The 22,444-nt window shown below is 43.7% G+C and overlaps 1 protein-coding gene across 1 annotated transcript in view; it reads left to right on the forward strand.

The window, feature by feature from the left end:
* The window catches only part of LOC140459014 (uncharacterized), a 33,944-nt gene that overhangs the window by 820 nt on the left and 10,680 nt on the right, over positions 1–22,444 (forward strand). Inside the window, exon 4 of the mRNA XM_072553727.1 lies at positions 9,023–9,151. Coding sequence (XP_072409828.1) covers positions 9,023–9,151 — 129 coding nt within the window. The remainder of the gene's footprint in view (positions 1–9,022; positions 9,152–22,444) is intronic.

A 22,444-nucleotide genomic window follows, 5' to 3' on the forward strand; every position in this document is an offset into this window, starting at 1 on the left:
CATAGCTACTAAATGTCAAAACACTTTCTTGCCAACAAAGTGCTTTGGAAATGTAGTCATTATTGCAGTACAGGAAACACTGAGCCAATTGGATAATATAACAATATTTAATATCCTTCCTTCTTTAAAATCTACAACCCATACTGTTCCAATCTTTCAATGTTACGAACTAAAGAAGATTCTGTCCTAATTCCAGATTCAAACTTGGTTTGATGTAGCATATGTTTAATTATTTAACTTTTTTGCAGTTGCCTGTTGTAGTGCTGAGTCAGTGAAATACATTTATGGGGTTGGAAATATTCTTTAGCTCTAGAACATAAGAAATAAACATTATTTTCAATATATTGAAGACAGATAGAAAGGTCTCAACACAAGCAGCAACACAATGTTTCAGACTATTTACAAAGATGATTATCCTTTGACTGATAGTCAATTACAGAGAAATATTTTTTAAATCTTTACTTTTTAAATCTTTACTGAACTGACTCTTCCCAGTTTCTTTCTCTTGGATGCTGAGACTAATTTTTGATTCTACGATTCCTTTTTGAGACTGGAGCCATGAACCTTACCCAACTTTGATAGCCTAAATAGTCTTCATTCTAACAAGTATGTCCACAAGGGCTATCACAGCTTGAAAGCTGCACAGACTGGAAACCACTTCCATTGGGGTGACTGGTCAACATGACATGACTTGACTCTTCTGCTGTGAAGTCCAAACCAAAACTAGTGCCTTGATCTATTTACTCTGCCTGCCTTAAACTCAGGCAAGCAGAGTAAATAGATCAAGGACAGAGAAGATATAGAATGGAGGGAAATAGGTTGTGACATCTTGAAAAATGTCCATATTACAGAGGAGGAAATGCTGGATGTCTTGAAATGCATAAAGGTGGATAAATCCCCAGGACCTGATCAGGTGTACCCTAGAACTCTGTGGGAAGCTAGAGAAGTGATTGCTGGGCCTCTTGCTGAGATATTTGTATCATCGGTAGTCACAGGTGAGGTGCCGGAAGATTGGAGGTTGACTAACGTGGTGCTACTGTTTAAGAAAGGTGGTAAGATCAAGCCAGGGAACTATAGATTCTGACATCAGTGGTGGGCAAGTTGTTGGGGGAAATCCTGAGAGACAGGATGTACATGTATTTGGAAAGGCAAGGACTGATTAGGGATAGTCAGCATGGCTTTGTGCGTGGGAAATCATGTCTCACAAACTTTATTGAGTTTTCTGAAGAAGTAACAAAGAGGATTGATGATGGCAGAGCGGTAGATGTAATCTATATGGACTTCAGTAAGGCATTCAACAAGGTTTCCCCATGGTAGACTGAGAACTAGTCATTTGGATACAGAACTGGTTCAAAGGTAGAAGATAGAGGGTGGTGGTGGAGGGTTGTTTTTCAGACTGGAAGCCTGTGACCAGTGGAGTGCCACAAGGATCCGTGCTGTGTCCTCTACTTTTCATCATTTATATAAATGATTTGCTGCGAGCATAACAGGTATAGTTAGTAAATTTGCAGATGACACCAAAATTGGAGGTGTAGTGGACAGCAAAGAAGGTTACCTCAGATTACAACAGGATCTTGATCAGATGGGCCAATGGGCTGAGAAGTGGCAGATGGAGTTTAGTTTAAATAAATGGTAAGGTCCTAGGGAGTGTTGCTGAACAAAGAGACCTTGGAGTGCAGGTTCATAGTTCCTTGAAAGTGGAGTCGCAGGTAGATAGGATAGTGAAGAAGGCGCTTGGTATGCTTTCCTTTATTGGTCAGAGTATTGAGTACAGGAGTTGGGAGGTCATGTTGCGGCTGTACAGGACACTGGTTAGGCCACTGTTGGAATATTGCATGCAATTCTGGTCTCCTTCCTATCGGAAAGATGTTGTGAAACTTGAAAGGGTTCAGAAAAGATTTACAAGGATGTTGCCAAGGTTGGACGATTTGAGCTACAGGGAGAGGCTGAACAGGTTGTGGCTGTTTTCCCTGGAGCATCGGAGGCTGAGGGGGTGACCTTATAGAGGTTTACAAAATTATGAGGAGTATGGATAGGATAAATAGACAAAGTCTTTTCCCTGGGGTGGGGGAGTCCAGAACTAGAGGGCATAGGTTTAGGGTGAGAGGAGAAAGATATAAAAGAGACATAAAGGGCAACTTTTTCACACAGAGGGTGGTACATGTATGGAATGAACTGCCAGAGGAATTGGTGGAGGCTGGTACAATTGCAACATTTAAGAGGCACTTGGATGGGTATATGACTAGGAAGGGTTTGGAGGGATATGGGCCGGGTACTGGCAGGTGGGACTAGATTGGGTTGGGATGTCTGGTCGGCATGGACGGGTTGGACCGAAGGGTCTGTTTCCATGCTGTACATCTCTATGACTCTAATGCTCTAGAGAAGATGGTGATGATCTGCCAACTTGAACTGCTGCAGTCCACAGGGTGGGTGCACACACAATGCTGTTCGAGTGGAAATTCCAGGATTTTGACCCAAAATCACTGTAAGCATGGTGATCTATTTCCAAAGCAGGGTGTAGCGTGGGTTGGAGGGGAACTTGTAGGCAATGGCATTCCCATGGATCTCCATTAAATGGCAAAGGCTGTGGATTTGGAACGTTATGTTGAAAGTGTCTTTGTGAGTTACTGCAGTGTGTTTTGTAGATCGTATATTCATCTGAATCTATGCATCAGTGTTAGAGGAACTGGGAAGAGTCATTTCAGTAAGGTGTTTGATAAGGCTGATGGGGTCCAGGATGTTGTAGCTAAATGGATAGAGAACTGGCTGGGCAACAGGAGACAGAGAATAGTAGTGGAAGGGAGTTTCTCAAAATGGAGAACTGTGACCAGTGGTGTTCCACAGGGATCTGTGCTGTTGATCATGATATACATAAATGATCTGGAGGAAGGTATAGGTGGTTTGATTAGCAAACTTGCAGATGACACTAAGATTGGTGGAGTAGCAGATAGTGAAGAGGACTGTCAGAGAATGCAGCAGAATACAGATAGATAGATTGGAGAGTTGGGCGAAGAAATGGCAGTTCAATCTTTGCAAATGTGAGGTGATGCATTTTGGAAGATCCAAATCAAGAACGAATTATATGGCAAATGGAAATGCTCTGGGGAAAATTGATATACAGAGAGATCTGGGTTTTTAGATCCATTGTGCCCTGAAGGTGGCAACTGATGTTTATAGAGTGGTCAAGAAGGCAGATGGCATGCTTGCCTTCATTGGCAGGTCATGTTACAGTTGTATCAGACTTTGGCTCGGCCACATTTGGAACACTGCGTGCAGTTCTGGTTCCATTTTACCAAAAGGATGTGGATGTTTTAGAGAGAGTGAACCTTCTCTGCACAAGGATGCTGCCTGGTACGGAGGATGCTAGCTATGAAGAAGGGTTGAGTAGATTAGGATTATTTTCATTAGAAAGACTGAGGTTGACAGGGGTCCTGATTGACGTCTACAAAGTCATGAGAGTTACAGACAGAATAGCAAGAAGCTTTTTTTCTCAGAATGGGGAACTCAATTACTAGAGGTTACATGTTCAAGGTGAGGGCCGAAAAGTTTACAGGAGATATGGTGGAAAGTTCCTTACACAGTGGGTGATGGGTGCCTGGAATGTATTGCCAACGGAGGTGGTAGAGGCAGGCACAATGGCATCATTTAAGATGAATCTAGACAGATACATAAATGGACAGGGAGCAGAGGGATACAGATCATTAGAAAGTAGGTGACTGGTTTAGATAGAGGGCCTGGATTGGTTCAGCTTCGAGGGCCAAAGAGTGTGTTCCTCTGCTGTAATTTTCTTTGTTCTTTGAATGTTGAAGGTGATATCATGCCAATCACTCAGGCTATCTTGGATAGTAGGAGAAAGTGAGAACTGCAGATGCTGGAGATTAGAGTCGAGAGTGTGTTGCTGGGAAAGCACAGTAGGTCAGGCAGCGTTCGAGGAGCAAGGGAATCGACTTTTCGGGCGTAAGCCCTTTATCAGGAATGAGGCTTATGGGCCGGGGCTGAGGGATAAATGGAAAGGGGGTGGGGTTTGAGGAAAGGTAGCTGAGAAAGCGATAGGTGGATGAAGGTGAGGGAGAAGGTAGTAGATCAGAGGGGGGAGTGATGGACAGGTCTGGAGATGATGCCATGTTGGACACTTGGGACTGGGATAATATGGGGGGAGAGGAAATGAAGAAGCTGTTGAAATCCATATTTATCCTGTGTGGTTGCAGGGTCCCAAGGCGAAATATGAGGTGTTCTTCCTCCAGGTGTCGGGTGGTAACAGTTTGGGAGTGGAGGTGACATAGGACCTGCATGTCCTTGACGGAGTGAGAGGGGGAGTTAAAGTGTTCAGCCACGGGACGGTGGGGTTGGTGGGTGCGGATGTCCGAGATCTTCTCTGGAACAATCCGCAAGAAGGCATCCTGTGTCCCCGATGTACAGGAGACCACACTGGGTGCAACGGATGCAGTAGATGACATTGGTAGAGGTACATGGAAGACTGACATGGAAGAATCCCTTGGGGCCTTGGATGGAGGTGAGAGGAATGGTATGGGCGCAGATTTCCTGCGGTGGCAGGGAAAGGTGCCAGAAGTGGGGTTTGGGCTGGTGGGGGAGCATTGACCTAATGAGGGGGTTGCAGAGGGGATAGTCTCTCTGGAATGGTGCGAGGGGTAGGGAGGGAAATATATCTTTGGGGTCCGTTTGGAGGTGGCAGAGGATGATGCGATGTATGCAGAGGTTGGTGGAGTGGAAGGTGAGGACCAGGGGTGTTCTTTCCTTGTTGCATTGGGAGGGGTGGTGTTCAAGGGCAGTGGTGCGTGAAGTGGAGGAGATGCACTGGAGGGCATTGTCAACCACATGGGAAGGCAAGTTGCGATCATGGAAGAAGGAGGCCATCTGGGACTTTCTGAGGTGGAATTGATCATTCTGGGATGATGTGGAGGAGGCGGAGGAATTGGGAATAAGGGATGGCGATGTTACAGGAGGTAGGGTGGGGAGAGGTGTAGTCTAGATAGTTGTGGGAGTCGGTGTGTTTGTAGTAGATGTCTGTGGTTAGTCGGTTGCTGGAGACGGTTATGAAGAGGTCCAGGAAGGGGAGGGACGTATCCAAGATTATCGGGGTGGAAGGTGTTGGTAAAGTTGAACTGTTCAACCACCTCTTGGGAGCATGAGGTGATGCCGATACAGTCATTGGAGGAACATGTGGGTGGTGGTGCCTGTGTTATTTTGGAAGATGGACTGTTCCATATATCTGACAAACAGCTAGGCATAGCTGGGTCACATGCAGGTGGAAGAAGTGTGAGGATTGGAAGGAGAAGTTGTTGAGGGTGAGGACCAATCCAGCCAGGTGGATGAGGGTGTCAGTAGAAGGGTGCTGGTTGGGATGGCATGAGAGGAAGAAATGGAGGGTTTGGAGATATTCGTCATGGCGGATCGATGTGTATAGGAACTGGATGTCTATGGTGAAGATGAGGTGTTGGGGATCAGGGAAACAAAACTCTTGGAGGAGGTGAAGGGCGTCGTGAACGTAAGTGGGAAGTTCCTGGACTAAGGGGGACAGGACAGTGTCGAAGTAGGAAGAGATGAGTTCAGTGTGACAGGCGCAGGCTGAGACAATAGGTCAACCGGGCAGTCAGGTTTCTGAATCTTCGGTAAGAGGTAGAATCAGGCAGTGCGGGGTTCACGGACAATGAGGTTGGAGGCTGTGGATGGGCGATCCACAGAGGTGATGAGGTTGCGGATGGTCTGGGAGATAACGGTTTCGTGATTGGAGGTGAGGCTGTGATCGAGGGGGCAGTAGGATGAGGTGTCTGCGAGTTGCTGCCTGGCTTCAGTGGTGTAGAAGTCAGTGCACCGCATACTACTGCACCCTCCTTGTCTGCGGGTTTAATGGTGAGGTTGGGGTTGCAGCAGAGGGAGTGGAGGGCTGCATGTTGTGAGGGCAAGAGGATGGAGTGGGTGAGTGGGTAGACAGGTTGAGGCAGTCAATGTCTTGGATGGTGTCAAGCTTTATAATCATTGTTGTAAGTGGATTCATCAGGTAAGTGGCGAGTGTTTCATTACGATCCCAACTTATACCCTGACTGGAGGTGAGTGATTCACCACAGAATTCCCACAATGTGATCTGTTTTTGTAGTCACTGTATATGAATGCCTTATCCAGGTCAGCTTCTGGTCATTTTAACTTCCTGGATATTATGCATCCATCTTGAAGATTTGGCATTTGTTGCTCTTAGTGGTGAGCTGGGCTGCTACACAATCGATGTTGTACCTGTTGCCTCAGGTGATGCAGGGGCTAGGCTTGCTGTTGCTCATGTTGTCTCTCTGAATAGTAATGTTTGCAGGCTTGCTCATGGTCATTTCTGTTGTTTCAGCTCAGGTGTGGGTCAAATATAGACTTTATTTCTTATTTGTTTACTGGTTTTCTCTCAATTATGTATGTCCTTGGAGTCATGTCTTCAGGAATAACGTTTTCTGAGCTCAGAGTTATATGATTGAATTCTATGCATTTTGTTCTTTTAACAGTTTGGGTTGTTACAATTCATTGCAATAGCACACTGGAAATCGAGCCCTGTGATTCCGAAAGTCATCGCAAAAGATACAAAAGTCATATCAAAAAATACAGAATTCATGTGGAGTCACAGGTAGATAGGATAGTGAAGAAGGCGCTTGGTATGCTTTCCTTTATTGGTCAGAGTATTAAGTACAGGAGTTGGGAGGTCATGTTGCGGCTGTACAGGACATTGGTTAGACCACTGTTGGAATATTGCGTGCAATTCTGGTCTCCTTCCTATCGGAAAGAATTTGTGAAACTTGAAAGGGTTCAGAAAAGATTTACAAGGATGCTGCTAGGGTTGGAGGATTTGAGCTATAGGGAGAGGCTGAACAGGCTGGGGCTGTTTTCCCTGGAGCATCAGAGGCTGAGGGGTGACCTTCTAGAAGTTTATAAAATCTTGAGGGGCATGGATAGGATAAATAGACAAAGTCTTTTCCCTGGGGTGGGGGAGTCCAGAACAAGACGGCATAGGTTTAGGGTGAGAGGGGAAAGACATAAAAGAGACCTAAGGGGCAACTTTTTCATTCGGAGGGTGGTATGTGTATGGAATGAGCCGCCAGAGGAAGTGGTGGAGGCTAGTACAATTGCAACATTTAAAAGGCGTTTGGATGGGAATATGAATAGGAAGGGTTTGGAGAGATAATGGCCAGGTACTGGCAGGTAGGAGTAGATTGGGTTGGGATATCTGGTCGGTATGGGCGGGTTGAACCAAAGGGTCTGTTTCCATACACCTCTATGACTCTATCTTCAGTGTTTATGGTCACTGAATTATGGTCATTGTCAAATAATGTTTCTTTGTTACTGTCTCACAGATTGACTTCAGAGTGCTGACGAACCAATAATAATCCCAGACTCTGCTTTTCTCTGGTTGAATACTTCTGATATTGGTTCAGTTCCTAGAATCTTAGAACTCTACAATACAGAAGAGGCCCATCCAGCGTACACCGACAAAACTATAAATCTCCACTAATCCCATTTTCCAGCATGGCCCTTGATCTTGACATTTGAAGTGCTCATCAACGTACTTTTTAAAGATTATACTGTTTTCTCACCTCAACTACCACACCAGACAGTGTATTTCAGACTCCCACCACCCTTAGGGTGAAAAGAAGATTTCCTCAAATCCCATGTAAACTTCCAACTGTTCTCTTTAAAATTATGGCCTATGTTATTGACCCTTCTACAAAGGAGGGTCAATGACATATCCACTCTGTTCATGCCCTTCTGAATCTTATATACATTCTCCATTTGAAAGAAAATGACCTCAGCTTATCCTTCCTCTCGTCTAAAGAGCTCAATTCCTGGCAACATTCTGATGAATCTCCTCTGTCACTACTAAGCCAATTTGGATCCAGCTTGTCAAATTATCCTGGATCCTATGTGCTTCTACCTTCCTTGTTATTTAACAGACCAGACCGAACCCCTCAACACATATCAAGGAGTTAGCCTCGACCCTTTTTCTTTGTTTTAGAGCCAAGTGCCAGGTGTACTCTGGATGGAAGTATTGTTTGCATCCAACAGCAGCTCAAAGTCCAGGAGTCAATCAGACATTTGTAGTCTGACTGAAAGTCTTTGTGATCCACAACTGGTCACAGCCTCACAAATCAATCAGCTACCTGTTGCCAGCCAAATATCACTTTCTGCTCATCTGCAAACAAACTCCTCCCTCAGCTTGAACAAAACAGTGGTGTAAACACAACTGACAATTAATTTCAATTATTTGCTCTTAAGTATAGATTCCTTCCATAACCATTTTCCCACTTTGCCAAGCTGATCTGCTATCCTATAATTAAAATAAAAAATGTTTTCTTTACAATTGTAGTAGTTGAAAAACTTTGTCTTCCAGATTGGAATGGTGCATGAACTTATTTTCTCTGGAACTATCACACCTGGTCATTTCACACAGTTATATGATTCTTGTGCCTATTGTGTTGTCAAATTCACTGCCATTTTCCAGTCTACAAATGCTTTGATTTATTGTTCTCCCCAGTTCTCCTGTTGCTCTGGCTCAGGAGATTTATAGATTTTCTTTCCTGCTTCACTCTGCACACCTTTTCTCAATAATTGGCCTTTCTACAAACTGCAGATTGACGCCTGTCAAGAACATTTGCTTCCAATTCTAAATTCATGTGATAGTCCACATTGCCTGCACATCTTTGGCTCTGTTTGGTGTATCTTCTTATGTTTCTTCTCATTGCCTCAGCAGCTTATCTGATGGTTAGTTTTTCTGCGTAGTCAGTGTCTTCATCTGTCTGCTTGTGGCTTCATGTGCACTGTCGGTGTCTACAGCTTGTGACGTTGCAAACTCATACTTTCCAATTCATACCTTCTGTACTTCTGGAACCCTAGATGAGCTGATCTACCAAACTTTCATTTCTGTTCATAAACCTACATGTGACAGGCAGGAGACTGTTTGCAACTTGATGATGTAACCTGTAAACCACTGTATTTTAATGTAATTACATTCATACTTGTTCTCATGTAACAGCTCAATTACTGTGGGTCAAACTATCTCAGGTTTTGGGATCTGGCTGGTTGGAATGCACTCGAAAATAAAAATGATCCAATGCAAGTTTTCAATATGATCCTTGAGGGAAGAATACTACCAGGAACCGATGTGAGTATCCTCCATTAGTATGCACTTTGACACTTTAAAGAGTCTCATTAAAATAAAAAAAAACATTGGAGTGAAAAATGTGTAATAATTAAGAGGCCTAGTCTCTACACATCAGGTATGAACTATATTTTTTAAACATTTACAGGACATAGGCATTGCCAACTCGGGCCACATTTATCGTCCTTCCCTCACTGCCCTTGGGTAATGAGCTGCCTTCTTGAACCATTGTATTCTTTGGGATGTAGGTACATTTCCAAGACTAATAGGGAGAGAATTCCAGGATTTCGACCTAGTGACAGTAAAGGAATGGCAATATTTTTCCAAGTCAGGATGGTGAATGACCTGGGATTTGATCTTGCAGGGGGTGGTATTCCATTTGCTGCCCTTGTCCTTCTAGATGGTAAAGGTTATAGGTTTGGAAAGTGCTGTTTAAGAATTCTTGGTAAGTTTCAGCATTGCTGCAATTAGGTGTCAATGGTGGAGGGAGTGGATGTGCTGCCAGTCAAGCTGATTTGTCCTGGATGTTGTCTTCTTGAGGGTTACATGTATTTGAGAGGGAATGACAGCTGAATTGTGGATGATATAAGGGGGAGAAGACTGCAGAGTGGATTGGCCTGAGAGAGGGGGTAAGGAAAGGAATGGAAATGGTGAGACAAGTGAAAATCACGTGGTGGAAGAGCTGGGCAAGGCTAATGGGGACAAGCGAGCAGAGGTGGATATGGGAGGGTTTGAGTGGGTGGAGGCCAATAAGGAAGGGGTAAACTGGGAAGAGGTCAATGTCAGAGGGTTCATGCAGGAGGAAGCCAGGGATGAGATTGGGGGAAGACATGTGGAGGCCTTGGGAAAGTGGAAGGAGGCCAATGGGAGAGAGGATGGAAGGATGGGGAGGAGGTTGGAGGAGGTCAAGAAGGACAGGAGAATGGCTGAGGGGAGCAGGAAGAGGGCAAGGACTGGGGACATTTGCGAATGGAAGATGTAATGGTTGTAATGGGGTCAACCAGGTCAACCTCATAGAATATGAGTTCCCTGATTGGGGCTGTTAACGGATCCACTCAGGAAGCCCTGGCTGACAGATATAAACAGGAATGTCAGAGGTTCTGTTCACTGAGAGCTGGTTGTAGGGAGCAGGATCAGTTCAAGGACTCTCTACATGTAAATAAAGGGTGACTTCGTGATCGGATATCAGCCTCTGTTATTTCTGTGGTAACGAGAAAAAAAAACACTCCTGAAGAAATTGGCTCACAATAATTGTCTTTGAGTTGGGGGTAGCATTTCTGGCATTATGCTGTTGTTTGGGAAACTTGACGTGTTCAATCCTGCCATCAAAGACTGGGCCTAATATGTGGAAAGAGTGTATTATTTTTCTGGGCAAATGGCACTAGGGCAGATAAAAAAAAGAGTAAAAGCAAATTTGTCAAAGGAGCTTTGACAAACGGTCAGTTAGACTTGAAATGTCAGCTCTTTTCGCTCCTTACAGATGCTGCCAGACCAGTTGAGATTTTTCAGCATTTTTACTTTTGGTTTGGAGAAAAAAAAGAGTAATTCTCTTGACATGCCAAATGTTTCCTGAGGCACCAGATATTACAACCTTTCAAAAGATGACATACATAATTAAGGAATATTACAACCCCAAGTCTCTTCTAATTCTGAGACACTATTGGTTTTACTTGGCAATTTGAGAACCAGGGGAATCCTTATTGGGATCTTTGATAAGGTTTAGACAACTGAAATAAGCATGTAATTTCGGTTAACCCCTGAATGAGATGCTGAGAGACTGTTGGCATGTGGAGTTAATGATGTAACCATGCAAAAGTCCCTTCGAGCTGAAGCCCAATTGGACTTCAAACAGGCACTGAAACTGACCCTGTCATTAGAAAAGACGGCAACTGGAGCATATGAGTTACAGAGAATGTCACTGGAAGTGGACACCTTCACCAGGCCAGTCAGTTTGGGGGGGGTCACCATTTGAGTGAAAGCAACTGCATAGCCACAATCAAGAAATCACCTGAACAGAGGGACACTCGGTCAGCCCACAGCAAAACCCCAAAACAAAGCCAAGCCTGAGCCAAATGGTTAACATTTTCTTCAGGGTCTGGGCCAGTATTTGCTGTTGGTATGCAGACTTGAGACAGCAAAAGAGTCCCACTAGGCCTGATTTGAGTAAGAGAACTCATAGGCCAATACCCAGGAAAGTGCACAACCTGAAAAGCCAACTTGGAACAGTTAAATTGCTTAGCAACATCCAAATCAGAACAAAATCAAAACAAACCTTTGGTTAAATGGTCATCCGGTTCTAATGGAATCAGTACTGATTTGGCTTTGTCACTTATCACAGGACCAGTCTTTAACAAAATTCACTCTGGACTCCAACCATTAAGTTTGGGTAAGATCTTGGCTAGACTGAGAACTTATACTGGAGAATCTTTACAGATTAAGGGTACAACTTTGGTTCAATTCTCGTATTTGTAGCAGCTAGTTCAGTTACACTGATTGTAGTAAAAGGCTCAGGCCCAAGACTGATGGGGTGAAATTATTTGAGAATGATTCATCTTTATTGGCGCAACAGTTTTCAATTAGAAAATGGCTGCCTGAGAGAAGTCCCAATTAAACACAGAATTTTTTCAGGAAGGTCTAGGGACTATTAAAGGTGTCTTACTTATTGCCCAGGAAGCATTTCCGCGATTCTGCAAGGCCTGCTCAGTGCTATTTGCCTTATGGACAAATGTACAAGCAGAAATCAGGAGGCTGGAAAGTGAAAGAATCCTCAAACCAGTCCAGTTTGCGGAATAGGAAGCACCAGTCGTACCAATTATGAAGCCTGACAGGTCAGTTCACCTTTGTGAGGATTTGGAAAAGACTGTAAACTGCTTCTCACAGGTGGATAAATATCCAGTCCCTCATACTGACAACTTGTACACAGCGCTAGCAGGGTGTACTGTTCTTCGCAAAGCTTCATGAGCCACATGTACCTGAAATTGCGGTTACATGAGGATTCCCAGAAGTAAGCTACAATTAATATCCAGAAAGGTTTGTTCCAATATCTGAGACTGCCATTTCGGGAATCATCAGCCTGTGCCATTTTTGAGTGAACGATGGAGAACATTTTACAAGATCTAACCCAGGTTGCCATTCATCAGGATTACATGCTAATAACAGGGTAGGGCATTTATTGAACATAGTCCTCAGAAATTTTTCAAGGCAGGCATATACCTTAAAAAGAAAAAATGTGTTCCAGGTGCCCCAAGTGACATACTTTAGTTAAAGAATCGACAAGACCAGATTACATCCATCAGAAGAGAAAGCGAGGTTGATCAAAGGAGCCCTGGCTCCCACGTCTGTACCGGAGCTTCGGTCTTCCCTCGGAATGGTGAATTATGATGGAAAATTGATAATTACCCTGGCCTCCATTCTGGCATCCTTACATCTACTATTGGAAAAGTGACAATGTTGGGAATGGTCTTGTCGCCAGGATGTAACCTTTAGGGAAATGAAGAAGCAACTGTCGTCACTGCTGCCATACAGCGCCAGAGATCTGGGTTCAATACCCACCTCAGGCGACTGACTGTGTGGAGTTTGCACATTCTCCCCGCGTCTGTGTGGGTTTCCTCCGGGTGCTCCGGTTTCCTCCCACAGTCCAAAAATGTGCAAGTTAGGTGAATTGGCCATGCTAAATTGCCCGTAATGTTAGGTGAACGAGTAAATGTAAGGGAATGGGTTTGGTTGGGTTGCGCTTCGGCGGGTCAGTGTTGGGCCGAAGTGCCTGTTTCCACACTGTACGTAATCTAATCTAAGATGCTGGCACAATACAATCCCAAGCAAGACATGGTGCTGACAGGCAATGCCTCCCCATACAGTATTGGGGTCATGGTGGTTCACAGATGACCCAATGGAGAGGAATGTCCAATAGCATATGCGTCCTTGACTTCGGCTGATGCTGACTGAAGATAATCTCGATAGAGAAGGAACATTTGGTGACCATCTTTGGTGTGAGAAAGTTCCACCAATACCTCTATTGATAATAGTAGCAGACCACAAACCCCTGCTAGGGCTAATCAAAGTGGACAAGGTGTGCTGTCCATCGCTTCAGGTCAAATTCAGCGGTGGGCTGTCATTCTACGTGCAAACAATTACAAGTTGGAACACCACCTTAGAGGCAAAGTCACAAATGTGGATGCCTTGAGCCTCCTCCCACTGGCAGAAACACCAAGAGTCTATTCTGGTTTTAAATTTTCTGGACACCCTTCCGGTCACCGCTGATAATATTAGCCTGCGGACACCAAACAATCCGGTCCTGGCAAACTAAAACAGCTGGTGGTGATGGGGGAATCAAAAGGGACATCGCAATCAGAACTGAAATCTTTCTAGATTCTGTTAGACCAGATCACTGCAGAGGACAGACATTTTATTATGAGGAGCAAGAGTGATTTGTCTGATTAAAGGTCACCATCAGGGTCATTCAGGGGTGTCCAAAATCAAGAAGTTATGTCTGGTGCCCAGGATTGGATACAAACTTGGCAACATTGGTGGGGCAGTGCCCAGAGTACCAACATAGTTGGGACTGACAGGGTAAACCCTGGATTCAGTTATACATCAGTTATGCCAGCCTTATCATGAACTCAACATTCTTAATCATTGCTGATGTCAACTTAAAGTGGGTGGATAGCAGACTCGGGGATCAATTTGAGCAGCATCTGTGCCCTGCACGCATCAACAAACCTGAACTTCAGTTAGCCATCCATTTCAATTTCCCCTCCCAATCCCTTGGAGAGATGTCCATCCTTGGCCTCCTCTACTGTCAAAGCCAGACCATAAGCTAGTTCATAAGATCATAAGATATAGGAGCAGAATTAGACCATTGAGACCATTGCATTTGCTCCACCATTCGATCATGTCTGATATGCTCCTCATCCCCATTTTTCTGCCTTCTCTCCATATCTCTTTAACCCATTATTAATTAAAAATCTGTCTAACTCCTCCTTAAATTTACTCACTGTCCCATTTGCACTTTGGGGTAGCAAATTCCACAGATTCACAACCCTTTGGGAGAAATAGTTTCTCCTCAAGTCTGTTTTCTCCTCAACTCCTTATCCTAAGACTATGACCTCTCGTCCTGGAATACCCCACAAGAGGAAGCATCTGCTCCATGTCTATTTTATCCACACTTTTTATCATCTTGCAAACCTCAATGTGATATCTCCTCATTCTTCTAAGTTCCAAAGTGTATAGGCCTAAATTGTTCAATCTCTCTTCATACAACAAACCTCTCATGTCTGGGATCAATCTTGCGAACTTCCTCTGAATTGCCTTCCATGCCACTACAGCTTTCCTCAAATAAGGGGATCAAAGTGAGTGAGGCCTCTTTCAGTCATGGCTGACCACGGGTTTCATCCTCATTGTTCTGGCTTTTCGCTTGTGACCGAAGAGACCAATGCTGGAGTGACAGTCCTGGTCACAGAGGTCACATCTGTATGTGGTCGTTGATCTGATAGAACTGTTGGAACTCCTTCCTTTGTGCCCACTTGACTGCTGTAGCGATCAAAACTGTGCACAATACTTCAGGTGCAGTCTCACCAATACCTTGTATAGTTGCAACAATACTTCTTTACCTTTATATTCCATTCCTTTAGCTATAAATTTATTATCTGCAGTGCCTGCATGCTAGCTTTCTGCGACTCATGAATGAGTGCATCTAGATCCCTCTGTTCCGGAGCACCCCGAAGTCTCTCCCCATTAAGATAAAAGAACATCTTCCCATTTTCTCAACCCAAATGCATGATCTCGCACTTATCCACATTATTCTCCATCTGCCATATTTTGGCCCACTCTCCCAACCTATCTATATCCGGATGTAAGATTCTTATTTCCTCATTGCAATTTGCCATCCCATCTATTTTTGTGACATTCGCAAATTTGGCTGTAGAGCCTTCTATCCCTGTATCCAAGTCATCAATGTAGATTGTAAATAGCTGGGGTCCAAGGACCAAACCCTCTGGCACCCCACTAGTTACATCTTGCCCTCCAGAAGAAAACCCATTTATCTCAACTGTCAGTCTTCTGTCCATCAGCCAGTCATCGATGTAGGCTAATAAATTACTCCTAATCTCATATAATCCAACCGCGTTAATTAACTTTTTGTGCGGCACCTTATAAAACACCTTCAGGAAGTCCAGATGTGTTACATCTACAGCATTCCCATGATCTACTTTGCTTGTTGCATCTTTAAAGAACTCCAGCAACCCATTACTAATTAAAAATCTGTCTAACTCCTCCTTAAATTTACTCACTATCCCATTTGCACTTTGGGGTAGCAAATTCCACAGATTCACAACCCTTTGGGAGAAATAGTTTCTCCTCAAGTCTGTTTTAAATTTGCTACTCCTTATCCTAAGACTATGACATCTCGTCCTGGAATGCCCCACAAGAGGAAGCATCTGCTCGATGTCTATTTTATCCACACTTTTTATCATCTTGCAAACCTCAATGTGATATCTCCTCATTCTTCTAAGTTCCATGATTAATGATTTGCCCTTCATTAAACCATTCGGCTCTGATGGATAGCATTTTGACTTTCCAAATGTCCTAATATTGCTTCCTTGATAATTGAAGGAACAACGCCTCATATTTTGCCTGGGGATCTCATAGCCCAATGGCCACAGTATTGAATTCACCAGCTTTAAAATCCCTCCAGCCTCATTCCATGTCCAGCCCTCCCTCCCATCACCACCTCCCTCACCTGTCCATCCTCCTACTCACCTATCCACTCCACCCTTCACAATGAACAACCACAATAACTCCCTACATGCATTCAACTATCATCATCCCACCTACCCTTGCCCCACCCAATCCCCAGACCCAAAATATTGACTTTCTTGCACCTCGAATGTTGTCTGATCTGCTGTCCCTTTCTAGCTTCACATATATTGACTCTGACTTCCAGCGTAGAGTCATAGAGCCATAGGGAAGTGCAGCACGGAAACAGACCCTTCAGTCCAACTTGGCCATGCTGACCAAATATCCTAACCTAATCTAGTCCCATTTGCCAGCACTTGGCCCATAACCCTCTAAACCCTTCTTGTTCATATACCATCCAGAAGCCTCTTAAAAACTGCAAATGTATCAGCCTTCACTACTTCCTCTGGCAGCTCATTCCAGAAACGCATCATCTTCTTGAAAACATTGTTCCTTAGGGTCCTCTTATATTTTTCCCCTCTCACCCTAAACTTATGCCCTTCAGTTCTGGACTCCCCCACCCCCAGAAAAAGATTTTGTTTACTTACCCTATCCATGCCCCTCATGATTTTATAAACCTCTATAAGGCCATCCCTCAGCTCCAATGCTCCAGGGAAAACAACCCCAGCCTATTCAGCCTCTCCCTGTAACTCAAACCCTCCAAACCTGGCAACATCCTTGTAACTCTTTTCTGAACCCTTTCAAGTTTCACAACTGCAGTCATTACTGTCCATCTTTCTGCTCTGGCTGTTTCCCTTCAGCTTAAAACAATTAAGTTCCAGATATTCCAAGCAAACTTTGAGTCTGGATCGTAAAACAAATAAAGGCCATTGTGAAGCTCCAGTCCCTAAACTGTTTTAGAAGAAATGACAATCGCAACAGAAATATTGATGTTAATTATTAACATCAATCAGATGACAAAGTTTGGATACAAACTCAAACACCAGAAACCCAAACTTACAATAAGTAATATTTTACAAATTTCTGTATAAGTCCATATATTACATCACACCTCCCTTACTGAAGAATGAAAATGTATTTTGAGAGGCATTTACCTTATTCATCAAAAGTTATCTTACCAACATTGTTAGCATCAGGGTGGGTCTCAGAGGACTTGAAAATTGCTAATGTGACACTCCTGTTTGAAAAGGGAGTAAGGCAAAAGACAAAAAATTACAGACTGATTAGCCTAACCTCTGTAATGGGTAAGATCCTGGAATCCATCGTGAAGGATGAGATTTCTGAATACTTGGAAGTGTATGGTAAAATAGGGCAAAGTCAGTATGGTTACATCAAGGGGAGGTCATGCCTGACAAATCTGCTAAAGTTCTTTGAGAAAGTAATAAGCAGGTTAGACCAAGGAGAGCCAGTGGATGTTATCTGCTTGGATTTCAAGAAGGCCTTTGACAAGATACTGCACAGGAGGGTGCTGTGTAAGATAAGGGTCCATGTTGACTGAGGCAAGGTGCTTGCATGGGTAGAAGCTTGGCTTCCTGGCAGGAAGCAGAGAGTGAGGATAAAAGGATCCTTCTCAGGATGGCAATCAGTGACAAGTGGCATTCTGCAAGGCTCAGTGTTGGGACCACAACTTTTCACTTTACACATTAAGTGTCTAGATAAAGGAATTCAGGGCATTCTGGCTAAGTTCGCCATTAATATGAAGATAGGTAGAGGGACAGATAGCGTTGAAGAGGCAGGGAGACTGTAGAAGGTTAGGAGAGTGGGCAAAGAAGTAGCAAATGGAATAGAACGTGGGAAAGTGTGAAGTCATGCACTTTGGTAGGAAGAATAGAGGCATGGACTTTTTTCTAAATGGGGAGAAAATTCAGAAATGCAAAGAGATTAGGGAGTTCTAGTCCCGGATTCTCTCAAGGTAAACTTGCAGGTTGAGTCAGCAGTTAGGAAGGCAGGTGTAATGATGGCATTTATTTTGGGAGGACTTGAATATAAAAGCAGGATGTAATACTGAGGGTCGATAAGGCTCTCGTCAGACCACGTTTGAAGTACGGTGCACAGTTTTGGGCCACACATCTCAGGAACGATATATTGGCCCTGGAACGGGTTCAGAGGATGTTCATGAGAATGGTCCCAGAAATGAAAAGCTTAACACATGAGGAACGTTTGATGAGTCTGGGTTTATACTTGACCGAGTTTAGAAGGATGAGGGGGAATCTCATAGAATCATCAAGATATATAGCACGGAAACAGACCCTTCGGTCCAACTTGTCCACGCCGACCAGATATCCCAATCCAATCTAGTCCCACCTGCCAGCACCTGGCCCAAATCCCTACAAACCCTTCCTATTCATATACCCACCCAGATGCCTTTTAAATGTTGCAATTGTACTAGCCGCCACCACTTCCTCTGGCAGCTCATTCCATACACGCACCACCCTCTGTGTGAAAACGTTGCCCTTTAGGTCTCTTTTATATCTTTCCTCTCTTACCCTAAACCTATGCCCTCCAGTTCTGGACTCCCCCACCTGCTTCCCAAAATATACAACTGACTCCCTTGGTAGATTAATTGTTTCTGCTTGCCCCACAGAACCCATTTCTTCCTACCTCGAATAGATTTCTTCTGCCCTTCTCCAGTCCTTTCCCACTTATATCTGCAATTTCTCTGACGCTTTTACGTCAGTTCCAGAATTTCCAGTTTGCAGATTTGACCTGTCTCCTCTTCACTATAGACGTGCAATTCCTTTACATCTCCACTCCCAGTCAAGATGATATCAGGACTCTCTGCTTCTTCCTTGGAAAAAGGTCTGAACTGACCCCATCCACCATCAACCTTCTCCGCCTGGTCGGGCTCATACTCATCCTAAACAACTTCTCTTTTAACTCCTCTCACTTTCTTCAGGTACCATGGATATCCACATGGGTCTCAGTTATGCCTATCTCTATGTGGGGTAGATGGAATATTCCTTGTTCCAGTTGTATTCCTGCCCTCAGGCACAACTCTTTCTCTAGTATATCAATGATATAATTGGTGCCCCTTCCCCCTCTCATGCGGAATTGGAAAAGTTGATCAACTTTGCTTCCAATTTCCACCCTGCTCTTCCCTTCACCTGGTCCATCTCTGACTCCTCCCTCCCCTCCCTCGACATCTCTGTTTCGATTTCTGGGAATAGGATAGCCATCTATATCCACTATAGACCCACCAACTTTCACAGTTACCTTGACTATATATCCTCACACCCTACTTTCTGTGAAGACTCTATTTAATTCTCCCAGATCCTCCATCTATATCAGATCTGTTCTGATGCTGACAGATTCAATAAGGGAGCCTCCGAAATATCCATCTTCTTCCCCAGCACCGTTGTTGACATGGGTCTGACCCATCTCCTGCATTCAGTATTCACCCCATCTCTTCCCTTCGACAACAACAATAGGGTCCCCCTTGTCCTTATCTATCTTCTCACCAGCATCCACATCCAGAGGATCATTAGCTGCTATTTCCACCACCTCCAGCAGGATGCCACCACCCAACATAAGAACTCAAAACAGGAGTAGGCCATCTGGCCCTTTGAGCCTGCTCTGCTATTCAATAAGATCATGGCTGATTTTCTCTTGCCTCAGCTTCACTTACCCACCCTCTCAGCATAACTCTTAATTCCTTTATTGTTCAAAAATTTTCATCTTAGCTTTAAAAACATTTAGTGAGGAAGGCTCAATCACTTCATTGGGCAGGCAATTTCATAGATTCACAAACCTCCGGGTAAAGAAGTTTCATCTCCATTCAGTCCTAAATCTGCTCCCTCTAATTTTGAGGCTGTGTCCTCTTGTCCTAGTTTCACCTGCCAGTGGAAGCATCCTCCCTGCTTCTATCTTATCTATTCCCTTCACAATTTTATATGTTTCTATAAGATTCACACTGATTCTTCTAAATTCCAACGAACATAATCCCAGTCTACTTACTCAGTCTCTTCTTATAAGCCAAACCCCTCAATTCCGGAATCAATCCAGTGAACATCCTCTGCACCCCTTCTAGTTCCAGTACATCCTTTCTCAAGGAGACCAAAACTACACGCAGTACTTCAGGTGTGGCCTCACCAGCACCCTATACAGTTGCAACATAACCTCCCTGCTTTTACACTCAATTCCTTTAGCAATGAAGGACAAAACTACATTTGCCTTCCTAACTTCCTGTTGTATCTGCAGACCATTCTTCTGTAATTCATGCACAAGGACACCAAGGTTCTTCTGCACAGCAGCGTGCTGCAATTTCTTAGCATTCAAGTAATATCCTTGTAATAGTAATAGCCACATATTCCCCTCCATTACGTGTCTGCCTTCCACAGGGACTGTTCCTTCTGGGACACCCTTCAGTCCCACCAACCCTCACCCCACAGTCTCATGGCACCTTTCCCTACTACTGCAGAAGGTGTAACATCTGTCCATTTACCTCCCTCCTCAGTATGCAAAGACCCAAACATATCTTCCTGGTGAAGCAGCACTTTACTTGCACTTCACTTAATCTAGTCTAATGCTTTTGCTTCTCGCAATGTGGTCTCCTCTACATTGGGGACAGAAGTGTAGACTGGGTGACTGCTTTGCAGAACACCTATGTTCTGACCACAAAAAGACTCTGAGATTCCAGTTGCCTGCCACACAGCACCTTATTCCCTGGCCAACATCTTCATCTCAGACTTGCTGCAGTGCACCAGTGAAGCTCAGCTCAAGCTAGAAGAACAGCACCTCATTTTCTGCTTGGCAAGTCCATGGCTGTCTGGACTCAATATTGAGGTCAACAATTTTTGGGTTTAAGACACCTTCTCCAATGTCATTACCCCAACCCTGACACACCATGCCTTGTTATCAGATGGTTTGTTATTGCACACAACTAATTTTTAGCCACTAATAGTCTCCATTAGTAGCTATTTACTCTCCTCAGCTAATTGTTATTCATCTTATCTTAACCAACTTATCTTTCCTTCAGTAGCTAATTCAAGCCGTGACTTTGAATTTGATCAGTCAGTGACTTTTCATAAGCAAACCAGCCATCCTGTGCCTCTTGCAAACCAGTGGAAGCATTCGAATAAAAAGATCATGGAGAAATCTGAGTCAGCAAAAATCCACTAAACAGATCTTGCAAAAGGTTTTTCCAGTTTTCTCTCCATTCATGTAATTTTTTTTCCCATCTTTAAATTTCTCTGCATTTATGTTTGTGCAGGAAATAGTTCAGAAGGGTTTGGAGTTTTAATTTCTCAAGTTTACTTCAATTTATTGGTTACCTGTGACTAGATTTTAATTACCTCAAATAATTAGTGACTCTGGTTAAGTACGAACTCTAGTCCATGATTCCTATCAACTTGGGTAAAAAAAATCAGGCAGTTTGGGGATTTTACATAATCTTTCAAAATCTTTAGTTTTTGTGATGATTCCAGGAATAGTGAGGCTTGATTTTCAGTGTGCTATCCCAGGCGAGTCTTCACAAAATGCAAAGGCCAAAACAGCCTCAAAAAGTTGTGTCAATATTCATACAAAGCATAAATAGGTGTTAGGTTCAAACAGCACCAATAGTCATACCAAATTCCAAGGGAATCACATGCAGGGGGTGGAGGACAGAAATGACAATGATGTTAAAGAAGAAGCTGAGTAAGCTGTGTGAAATCAAGTTTAGTACTGAGATGTTGTACGAACAAGATTGAAACAGTCTGTTTTCCTTCACAGCCAGACATTCCCCAAGCCTCATCAATGCCAAATGATGCCATTTCATGCCATTTGCCTATTCACATGGCACCTCATATCTCCGACAACACCCCTTGTCCTTTAAGCACCCCAGTGACCGCTGATATCACCAAAGCCAATCTATGTCTCTCTTCCTAACCCCTAGGACCGTGATGTCACTCATGACAACTCAGTGCTAACTCAGTCCCAACCTATATCCCACAGCTTCCTTTGCCTTAAGAGCCTCCATTCTAACTCATGGTCTCCCTACTATGGGCAGACCTCAGGAGCGACGCTGAGAGGAAACAAAATGAAGCTGTAATTGCAGATTTTATTTAAAAAGATTTACTCATTCATAAAAAACACATTCTCTCTTCATATTCCTCCAACTCCTTAATCCTGCATACACGTAAAGACTCTATTCAATTAGTGAATGCCTTGTGAAAGCACATATTTGGATTCTTAGCCCAACATGAAAGACTTTCCATCTCTTGAAGCAATCAATCAAACTGTGAAAGAAAGGCCCCTCATCGTAGTAAAGGTAATCATATGGCATGATTTCTATAATGGTGGCTCCCTGGTTTATGTCAGTAGACATAATGACATTACAAGCACTGAATATTATAAATGGTAGACATTTTTAAACTAAAAGGGCAATGGATTTAAATAGTGAGCAAGCTTGACCATTTCACTGATATTATTCCCTTTTTATGCATTTTCATGTCTCCACTTGGCAAATACAAAAATAACTTTCTCCTAAAGTGTTACCTTGACTGATCAAAAAGGGATCTTTGGACCTATCTAGAGGGTCTGTTGTCTCTCCAAATAACCTGGGAAGCTCTTCAATGTGCAGGTTCTTCCATGAACTATGAGTGTGAAAGATTCAATCTGTTTCCA

Source organism: Chiloscyllium punctatum, chromosome 34 (assembly GCF_047496795.1).
Source record: "Chiloscyllium punctatum isolate Juve2018m chromosome 34, sChiPun1.3, whole genome shotgun sequence".
Lineage (NCBI taxonomy): Eukaryota > Metazoa > Chordata > Chondrichthyes > Orectolobiformes > Hemiscylliidae > Chiloscyllium > Chiloscyllium punctatum.